At 41.8% G+C, this 10,731-nt stretch overlaps 1 protein-coding gene across 4 annotated transcripts; it reads left to right on the plus strand.

Moving 5' to 3' along the window:
• The first annotated feature begins 3,621 nt into the window (after nt 1–3,621).
• On the plus strand, nt 3,622–10,058 carry LOC128784260 (uncharacterized). Of its 4 annotated transcripts, none has more exons than XM_053935689.1 (8): nt 3,622–3,685; nt 4,906–5,032; nt 5,647–5,688; nt 5,805–5,830; nt 6,515–6,613; nt 8,910–9,127; nt 9,511–9,640; nt 9,860–10,058. In XM_053935689.1, coding segments are annotated over exons 2-8 (552 nt in total). In that variant the 5' UTR covers nt 3,622–3,685; nt 4,906–5,031; the 3' UTR covers nt 9,896–10,058. The 4 variants fall into 4 exon arrangements, with proteins under 4 accessions (XP_053791664.1, XP_053791661.1, XP_053791662.1 ...); XM_053935686.1 differs by lacking the exon at nt 3,622–3,685 and adding an exon at nt 4,040–4,120 and having other exon boundaries at nt 4,901–5,032; XM_053935688.1 differs by lacking the exon at nt 3,622–3,685 and adding an exon at nt 4,495–4,565 and having other exon boundaries at nt 4,901–5,032.
• The last annotated feature ends 673 nt before the right edge of the window (nt 10,059–10,731 follow it).

A 10,731-nucleotide genomic window follows, 5' to 3' on the forward strand; every position in this document is an offset into this window, starting at 1 on the left:
CTCAGGTTCAGGGAACTTGAGGCTGGCCTAAGGGCCAGCTTTCCTAAGGAGGTTCATTACACCAACTCCTACTACATTATTTATAATTTGTTTGCTCAGCTCTTTTAATTGCTTTTTTGCAAGCATTACACTGCCTGCAGCCCTCCAGGGAGGACATACTCTTCTATACCTCCTGTCCTGTGGTGCTGGGCTCTACCCTTCAGATACCTGCTCTGTGTGTTCCCTCAGGGAAGTGAAGGCAGCCCTTTGGGGCAGACATGAAAGAATTCAGATGCAGTGAGAAAATGGGACAATGCATGACAGTGTGTCTGTCAGGAGACCTGCTCTTTCTGTGTGTTCACATGTGCTGCTCCTAATTCACCTTCCCCCAGCTGCCTTAGAAGCAACATCATCCTTTTTCTGAATTGAAGAAGTCCAAGGATAGATAAGAATTAGTGTAACAGACAGTGTTTAAGACCCTGTGTTCTGTAAGCCATCAACATCTAGCACTTGGCTTATCACTAGATGTCAGCTCTTAAAATTGCAATTATGAAGAAAAGCAATTTTAAGTCATTATCACAGGCTTTCTAAAGTGCATTTGTTTCCTTCAACCCCCGTCCTCCTCCTCTCAATGTCTATGCAATTGAATTTATTGGGACAGCCTGTCTTTGTAGGCAGGAAGAAATAATACCCATACAATGCTCTGCCTTCTTTGTACTCATCAAATGATTGCTCCAGTGCACTTCTTTTTATTCTTTTCTTTTAAACAGCAAAGCAGGCAGGATTGAGGGTGCAAATCTTTTCCTAGTGTTCCTCTGGGCTGATGGGGCTCCACTGTACCTCAGCAGCAGGGCTTTTCCTAAACCATGCTGCTGAAAAGTGCATACCACACTGTAATGCAGTCGCTATATATAGTCTGTAAAGAGCTTTTGGAAACCAGGAGGAAAAGAGCTATTTGATGTACAATAAATTATTAATTGTTATTAGTTACTATCCTGACAGGTTTCTGTTGCTCAGCTACCCTCCACCCCCAATTTGGGGGAAGGGTAGCTTCTCTCCCTTCTCGATTCTCTCCATGACCCCCTTGCTCTGGGCCCACTTTGGGACTGACTATCTCTGCATCTTTCTTCCCCTTACTGACTGAGAATGGACTGAATCTCAGTCTTCCTTCAATTTCCCCAAACACACAGTGTTGGAAATAACAGAGCAGTAGTGCCTCAGAGCACTCAACACTATAATCTGCATTCTGCCTTCACATTAAAAGCAGGATGACACACAGCTACCCCCTTGTGTTGGTCGCAGTACCTTATGTCTGAGAACAGAGTAGTAGTCTGAGCCACTTACCCACAGCATTTCACCCCTTCTTGCATTTATTATATGCCTGGAAAAGCATAGATTCCTTTTTAGGGTATGTTTAGGCTCACGCGTCTCTCATCTTGCAAATAGCCCTGCATGAGACTGCTGTGTGCCTGCCAGCTTTATCCTGTATAGAAGGGCTTTGTATGTGGAACACAGGTATGGCACAGGTGAGAGGTAGCTGGGAGGCAGTGCAGCTTCTGCCAGGATGGAGCAGAGCACAGCTCAAGGTCACCCATCTTCTCTACTTGTTTAATTGGACTCTGGAAACCTCTCACCTGTTTGTGAGGTTACAGCTCCAAAACATACTTTTCATTGAAATTCTCCGAGTTGAACTTAAATCCACAACACCGCCCTTTACTCAGCTCTCTCTCTGACATGCACATGCCCTGCAAAACACAAAGCAACATTCAAGGGAGGATGAAGCAACTGGGATGTTAAAGCTGCCACTGTGACTGTGGGATAACCAAAACCCAAGCTCTGTCCTGAGCCATTATGTGCTTGGCCTCACGTGCATGTGTCCTGAGACATGCCAGCCCCCAAGTGAAAACTGGGAAAAATACTCTCTTGCCCTTGTCTGCAAAATAATCAGTCTTCAAATGCTCCATACAAAACGAGAAGTGATACTTTCTCCACCAGTAGAGGAAAAAAACCATTAATTTTATAATGAAAATTTCAAAATATCACACAAGAGAAGCACGGTATGGGGCAAGGCTCTGTAAGTAAGCAGCTTGGAGTCACAAGTCTTTCAGGCAGCAAAGAGGCATGGTACAGGCTACCTTGAGCATGAACAGTAGCTCCATCTAGCACATGCCCCAGATAACTGTGCCTATTTGCTCATCTCATCATTTGAAACAGACATGCTACTCAATTTACAGGGAAGCAGGAGGACTCTTGCCTTTACTGCACTATGAAAAATATACCCCATTGTCAGCCACGAGTGCAGCTGCAGTACTGTGAATATGATTTATCTGCCAGGGCTGATGAAGATGAACGAGCTTTGGTGTGATTTCAAAAGCCAGGATAAAAACCTGCCCGGGTGAGTTGGGGAAAGGGAACACAACCATCTATACCATCCATACTCTCATGTGCAGCTCTACATGTGGCAACTGTGCAGGCAGGAGCAATGAAGATTGCAATGGAGGTGGATGCACACATGAGGAAGCATATGAAAGTTTTTCCATGTCAGTTGTTGGATATAAAGCACTTAACAGAGGTTCTAGACAGATGACCTGACTTGGACAGTTAATTCCAGACTTCCTCAAGCCAAGAACAAATAACTGGAAATACCTTCACCTACCATTGGAATCATGAAGATTAATTGCAAGAGAGGGTGCATTCCACTTTTGTAGAGAAAAGGATGCAAGAGAATAACAAAGGCAGAGGACCAGCATTTTTGCATCCCTATTCCAGAAAAAAACATGGGGAATATTTTTCATTTAATTCTAGAGAAATAAACCATCTCCCCAGAGCACATGTCTATAGTTCTTGCTTCTGCAAAGAGTGCACTGGAGTATAAAGAAGAAATTCAGAAGTAGAAACGAAATAGACTTATTCTTTTTTAAAGTAGCAAACTTAAAACATCACAAAAGGTTACAATGATTTAGAACACCCAGTCTGAGCGGCCACGCTTGGCTGTTCCCTGAATACGTGTGAGGTGACTCAGCACACAGGGCTCTTGCGGTGGCCAGAATTGTACTGCTTGCAGCCTCTTGCATTTCCCTGCTGCCTTCACGAGAGGCGCACGAGAGAGAAATATGTGCTTGCCGTCTGGGGACATGGCACAGAGCAAGTCCTACTTCTCTGTCGCAGGAAAGGCAAGTGCAATGTGGACAGAGTGGCTGCTCCCCTATCCCACAGGAGAGAAGAGATGTCAGCCATGAAGCTCATTCTTCTTAGTCTGAAAATAATTTATGACCAGACTAACACTTTTCAAGTTTGCTAGTATGAATGGCTTGAATTGAGAGCCTCAAAGACTGTCTAGTCCCTTGTACGCCACTACCCTGCAATAGGGTTGTACATATGCATCTACCTATAATAGGTTGCTACCTTAGCGCCTCTGGGCTTTGCCATTTCAATTATATTATTATTGTCAAGCTGTGGGTGTGCACAATCTCCCCCTTGGACAGAGTCTGTGGTATCACTATCAGCAAAATCTAATTGGCTAGCAGCATTCTGTTATCTCTATGAAGTAGCTGTCACAAAGGTGACACCACAGTGTCAACACGACTGATTGGATGGCATTGTGAAAAGTAGTTACCTGGCGTATAGTCTGCTTTAGCAGGAGATAAACTAAATTGCAGAAGATCATCTTCTTTGTACACACACAGATCACAGAGATGGGAAGGAGGTATTCACTCAGTCACTCTAATATCAAAATTGCCACAGAGGAAGAGAGCAAAGCCCAGAGTGCCTCTAGGCAGCCAGGAGCTAGGTTATATCCCTGCACTGAAGAGATCCCTTGTCATCCTTTTGCATCAGCTACAGACTAGGAGAAACTGTGTGGTTATTATGAACAAGCTATAATAAGTGAATGGAAAACCAAGCATTGTCATGACAGAAACTGGGCTAAAACTACCGTCAACCAAATCCTTCATTGATTTGTTGGCCCAGAATATTCCACATTAGGCCGGGAGGAAAAAAAGTCATTATGACATACACACAAGGGGAGCAAAGTAGCAATGGTACAGTTGTATTAGATGGGTTCAGGTTGCCATTATATGTGGTCTACAACAGAAAATGAAGCTTTTCCTAAAAATACAGAGTTATTGCAAGAGCCATTTAGGTGAGATAGATGCATGAGTGTCCAGTCTCATGACATACTCTGTAGAGCAAGGATATTTGTGAAGTATCACTGAGCTTAAGCTAGGCATAATAGTTTCAAAAGGCACAAAGTCAGGGATCAGTTAAGCAAAGCAGAACATACATTGGCTTTCCCTTGTGGAGTAATGTCTGGCATATCGTTCTCTCTAGTTGCTCCAATCGCATAGATAATCTGAAAATATTTTGATATTATTATTCAAGTTGACAGTTATGAATAAGCAGGCACATAAAGAAAACTTCAGCTGAAGCTGTGGTTGTCAGTGCATTTAGGACTATGGTATAGAGTTGTGTTGTTATTGAGAAAAGGTGCAAGGGAACATCAAACAACTTGAATGGAAGCAAAAAATAGACTCACTTGGACAAATGCAATCCTCAGTGACTCTAAGCCAAGAGGAGCTGACAGTGAGGTACGAGATGGGGAATGCATAAGAGGTACACAAGAAGACTTCTCAGGGACTGTAGTTACAGTTCATCATTTTGCTTTCACCAGTCAGTCAACAATATCACTTGTTAGGATTATTGAAAAAACACTCTCCAACCTCTTGATCCTTAAATTCCAATTATCAGTACTATTGAAAACTGTTTCATTGCCAGTGCTGCCCTGCCTACAAAAGAATGACAATGGTAACATGTTTTCATCATCCCCTGGTTCATGCTATCTGAATGAAAGTGCATTTATGATTTGCAAATGAGAGAACTAGGAAAAAAATGTAGCCACTTAAAGCCTGCTCTCTCTTGTCAGTCCAGGCACCAGCCGCTTTCAAGTGTCTGAATACGGACCTGAATCCCACTTGTGGAGTAGTAAGATACAAAGCAGGTGAAGGAGAAGAGCAACTTCGATCTACCACTGTAAGAGACAGAAGACCCCAGGCAAGTCCACTCTTTGGCTACATCTCCAATTTGGAAAGTAAATTCTGGGGGAGAAGCAAAGTTTATTTTTTTTTAAATCGCATCCAGAGATCCTACAGCTTCCCATTCTGAATCCTCCCTTATTACCCCTGCAAAAGAAACAATGAAGATATTCTGTACACAGCTGGTAATAGAGAGATCCTACGCCTCTGGTGAGTCAGGACATTCAAGGCATAACAGTGAATTTCCTTTCACATCTCACCTTTTAATTGTGTCTAAATTTCTCAATAAGCATCTTTGTTTTCCTGAACTTCAGCATGACTAGATCACTTGTCAGCAGAAAATGGTTCTGGAGGAAAATTATATGTCATTTGGAAAACATTTTCTAGCAATGGAAATCTTGAGAAAGTAAAAAAAAAAAAAAAATCTAGTTTCTTCAACACCATCAAAGGCTTACCCATTAAGAAGAAAACACATTATGTCTGTAAAGTCTATATTTGCTTTATTCATTGTTTTCCCTTCAGAAAGATCTATATGCAGGATTCATTCCTGAAAGGACAGCAAGGCCCTTTCTACAGTAAGACAACATGCTCTGTATTGATGTAATTGCATTGATGCCAACTTTTTCAATGTAGGCAGTGCTTCAGCTGACCTTGAAAAACACTGAATCTCTCCAACAGGGTAAGTTTGCTGGAGGTCATCTGGAGAATGAAACCGCAAAAAGCTTGAACTTTTGTGCTAGTTCTTCAATATAGCAGGAACGTTAACTGACCTTATATTTTTCTTGTGCATGTCAGACAATATTCCAGGACTACAGATAGAGGTGAGTGATTTGCTATGCCATGCCTGGGTGATAGCTTCCTCTAGAGATGGAGGGCAGTGGGAAAAGAATTGAGGAATTCATGGTGGTTTCTCCAGGTTCCCCATCAATGTCAGATTCAAACCATTTGATGTCATTCGAAGTGAAGCAATCTGTTGTCATTTTCCTCCTGTTTCTATTGCCCCTCCAAGCAGACAAAATAAAGGAAGGGAAATTAAAGCTCTGGAGGGCTTCTCTTCCCTCCTTTTTTGTGCTTCTGTCATTCTATTTGACTGTTGTTCTTCTTCTTGACTGCTCAGGAGCTGTCACCTTGTATAGCATCCAGGGGGTTTCTGGCAATTCAGTGACAAATAATATAGTGGGGAAAAAGTCACATAAGAGGCAGATGAAAAAAGTGGTGAAGCCAATATTTAAAAAAAAAGCAACAAAAAAAATCAACAAGAAGAGGGAAGCAATGGGTTTGGAATGGTTACAGTTGTCACCATGCTCTGGAAATATCCGTAATTATGAAGTAGAGGCCATAAATTGCTTTGAAACCCTCTATGACCCTTTCCCTATTCTCTGTCACTCTAGAGATGAACTGTGTGCATTGGAAGTTTCTTTCTCCATTCCCCCTACCCCACCCTCTTCCTTTTTCCTGTGATTTGACAGATACAGTAACCTTTGTGCTTTTTATTGTACACTCAGGAAATAAAATTCCACTCAGTTAAGCCACATTGTGAGTGGCAAGGCAGCCATCAAGTCAGGTGGACTGAAGAGTGCAGCAGCTCAGAAAATCCAAATCAGGCAGGTTCTACACTCCATCATGAGTTGAAAAACTGCTCCAATGTCCTTTTCCTGCCCTGGCTCCTGCCCTTTCATCTAACAGCAACCTGCAGCTACCTAAACTGGTCCAAATCCAACAATCCAGATCCTGTATCTCCCCCGTCAGGTTTAGGCAGAATGACTTAACTCTTTGGCTTGGAGAAATAGTCACAGGTTCCCATCTGTGAATACACAGCCTTATGGAATCACCTAGAGTCCCAGAGGAGATATGAGACAGATGAGGTCAATCACATTAGAGCCCTGGCATTACATGTGAAGGCAGTTTTAGGATTAAACAGAATATTGGGAATCACAGAGGCAAGTTATCTGTGTTTTGAAAAGGCTGGCATGTACAAGGACTTCTAGAGTGATCAATAAAAATGCCCATAACTCTGTGCCTCTATCACTAACAAAAACATTGTAAAATACTGAAATGTCAGTTATAGGGCATCTCTGAATTAAAATTCTGACCCTTTGTAGAGGTGAACTGAGGTGAAGACTAAAAAAAGAGGTATGGTGTTCACTGGACAAGAACTTGCAATTCACCATGTAGCCAGTGGAAGAACAGCTCTCATCTCTCCACCATAATTCCCTTCAGCTCACCAGCTCATGAGCATCTCAGAAGTGCCTGACCGGCAAGTCCCCTCACTCCTGAGGTCTGCCAGCCATGGCCCTTCTGTGTGAGAAGTTGTCAACACCCTTGCAATGATTTGGTCTGCCTTTGAGAAGCTGATATTCCTCTCAGTCTAGATTTCCTTCAGGGAGCCTTTCATAGGACTCCTTGTGTGTGCACAGGGCCTCCCTTTGAACCCTATGCTGCCATCATGGAGAGAGCTGAGCTTCCTGGCCTGAGAGATGCCCACTGTATGAGAATCCTGACTTAGTGGAATTTTTGTGTTGGGTAGACAGCGTGCTGGTAAAAGAGTGAGAGACGTGCTGTTTCTGGGCACTTTTGGCCATAAATCTTGTGCCACAGGATCAAGTGAAAGAGGTAATAAATCTCTTAAGGCTTCTAAGACACAATGCCAGATCCAACCCTTGGAAAAAGGAAGTACAATTCCATTGACTGCCACCACTTGTTTGCATGAGACTTTATCACATTTCCTTTCACTATCCCCAATACCAATAGCTTGTCTGCTTCAACTGTTTCTGAAGTAAATGTTGCTCTGAAAAAAAAGAGAGCAGCAGGCTAGAGATGGCCAGAAAATGCTATTTCCATACTATTTTCTCATGCTGCCGAAAGTTTCTATTACACAGCACACATAATACAGACAGAGGCAGAGCAGGCTCAGGACAAAGCCACCATGTCTGCATAGATATCCTTCTTACTCTTTCTGCCAATACCTCCAGGGTCATATTCTCTGGCTTGACTTAGAGTATCCTTCAGGCATCATGAGAGTGGCCCCATCGGCACACCAAAAAGAATTAATGCAGCACTTCCAGACCTTTAAGCACCTCTGGAGTTCCCCTGAAAGGACATGGATGGCCCCTTGTCACAGATTATTTCCATCTATAAGAACCTAATTTTGTGAGAACATATACACCAGAAAGCTACAGATGGTCTAGATCATCACACATCTCCCATTGCTGCTCTCTCATGGACAAATACTCTCCACCAAAACCACTTTGAGCAGCCCAAAGTATCCAGATATGCTCAGTGGGGTGCTAATAGAGTGAAATTGATCAGATGACCTCAGTGACATTTATGGATTTTACACATTCAAAGGGAACTCTTCACTTCCAGAGCCACAACAGCCAACCAGGGAAGATACCTCAGCATAAATTCCCCAGCAGGCATGTGTGAGACTGAAGGGCTTCTGAGTCAGCCAGACAATGAGTCATTGCCCTGAAAATTGAAAAAAAAAAACAAAACCTGTCAAAGTTGTTTTTCGAAAACAAGAGGAAATTGTTCAAGTTTAAAAAATAGGTAGGCATTTGGCTGGATTAGGAAAGTCCTTGTTCTTATTCCTGTATTTGCCACCTCCCACATCCCAGGTGAGTGCTCTAGCAGGCCTACACAGCCAATCTCCTCCTCACTTGACAACTATTGAGACAGCTAATACAAAGCTTAATAGCCCCCCTCCACCACAACTCCCCTTAGGCAAGACTAAGAAAGTACTTCAACTGGTGAAAAAAAAAACAAACCAAAAAAACCTAAAATACCTCCAAAAAACCCTGAGAAAAGTCTTGGCTTCTAGGAACAGGTCTAGAGTAAGGCCTTCTATGTAACTTCCAGCTTCCTTGGTTAAACCCTTGGCCATTGCTGTTTGGTTTTCAGGTCCAGCTGGTCTTTTTCATCAAATATTCCCAAATGAGATCAAAAACTCCTTCCAAAGATGTTGCATTAAAAACAACCCAGAACATTCTTGTGATTTCACAAACTGAAAGTCTTCAATACACAACTGTCAGAAAAATTCCCCATATTGCTTCTGTGAAAGATGCTCCAAGAAACAGCAGTGGTACAAATATTATAAATACCAAGTATCCAAGCTACAGGTAAGCAAGAGTTAGATATTAGAGACTGACCTTGTTTCTGAATCTCCATATGCCATACTCATTCACTGTGGAAGCATTCAAACAAGCCAACAGTTGTTCCTTTCCTTTTTGCCAAATAATAAATCTTTCAGACAGCCTCACTGAAATTATTCATACATGCAAACAGTCAGCTACTGGAATGGGTTTCTTTGTAGGTTGTTGTTGCTCTTCATATTCCCTGGGTTTGAGGCATCCCCTCATAGCACCCTCTGATGAAATGGGAAGACAAAATCATCTTTTTAACTTCACAAGGGAGCATTAAGTTTTTGTTACACAAAACGGAGAAGAGAACAGTTGACTGTCCTCTGGAATTACATAGAGGTAGCAGCTTTTTTCTTTTAAAGGCTAGTGGTTTGGAAATCAATTATGATACAGCCATCTGAGTGCCAAAAAGAAATTGCTGGGTTAATTGGAGAACTAATAAGACCAAAAGAGTGCAGTGGACTTGGATGGGACTGGGCAACCGTGATCAAGGTAAGAGGGCAAGAATCAAATATTTTCATCTGCTAATACATTTGGATTGAATTTTTACTGAAAACTTCATAATATCCTTCACCATTAAAACAAGAAAAAGATTAAGGAGTTGAGAAATCACTAGCAGAAAAAAAGTTTTGAAGATAAAAAATCCCTCTTGATCTTGAAAATAATTTGACTAAGAAACTGCTTCCTTCTGCCTGATGTCTTTCATTGCAGGTCTCAGAATATCAAAGGGCAGCAGTCAAATTATGATGACTAGCAAGGGCCATTATTTAAGCTTGACCATTAAAACAGAACAGGGATTAAGGCCAGCTGAGTTTACAGATAAATTTGTAGCAAATTATATTACTGTAAGCAAAGTCGGTGCTGACATCCAACCATGTTCAGCTGAAGACGTAGAGACTCATCTATGCTTCTAAAGGCACCAGAACACAAAATAAAAGCACAAAAACACATACCCTCCTTTTTTTCTTCCTTTAACTAGTTGCAGCAGATATTTGTCAAACTCTGATTTTTTATTTTTTTCAAAGAAGAAATTCAATCACTTTCTCAGGCAATCTATTTTACTGCATAACTATTCTTACTGCTAGAAAGTTATTCCTAATATGGAGCAAGAGGATCTAGGTTACAATTTAATCCCATAATTTCTCATTCTTTCTTTGGTGGATGTAGACAGCAGTCTTATCTCCACAGATACTGAAGGTCTAACAGCAAATTCAGCTTTCCTTACTGTCAGGCACAGACCTTAATTACGAGATGATTTCAACTCTTACAGTTCATATTTGTATATAGACTATGCATATTTATGGCACATGCCAAAGACGACTGCTTTGAATGAATGGTTGTGAGGATTTTGTTGAGGTAAAGAAAACAAATTGTCATTGCTGGCATTACAGCACAAGAAACATTTTTCACACACCCTCATAAGTATTCCATACACACATATATATACACATTTTTCCCATTAAAAGCAGTGTTGTTTACATACCCTGACAGTTCTGAGGGCAACCTAATGCTACCACAAGTGTGTTCAGTCCACATGTGCACGCAACCCCCCAGTGCAGGCACAGGCACAGAGGATATGAATG

Source organism: Vidua chalybeata, chromosome 2 (genome assembly GCF_026979565.1).
Source record: "Vidua chalybeata isolate OUT-0048 chromosome 2, bVidCha1 merged haplotype, whole genome shotgun sequence".
Lineage (NCBI taxonomy): Eukaryota > Metazoa > Chordata > Aves > Passeriformes > Viduidae > Vidua > Vidua chalybeata.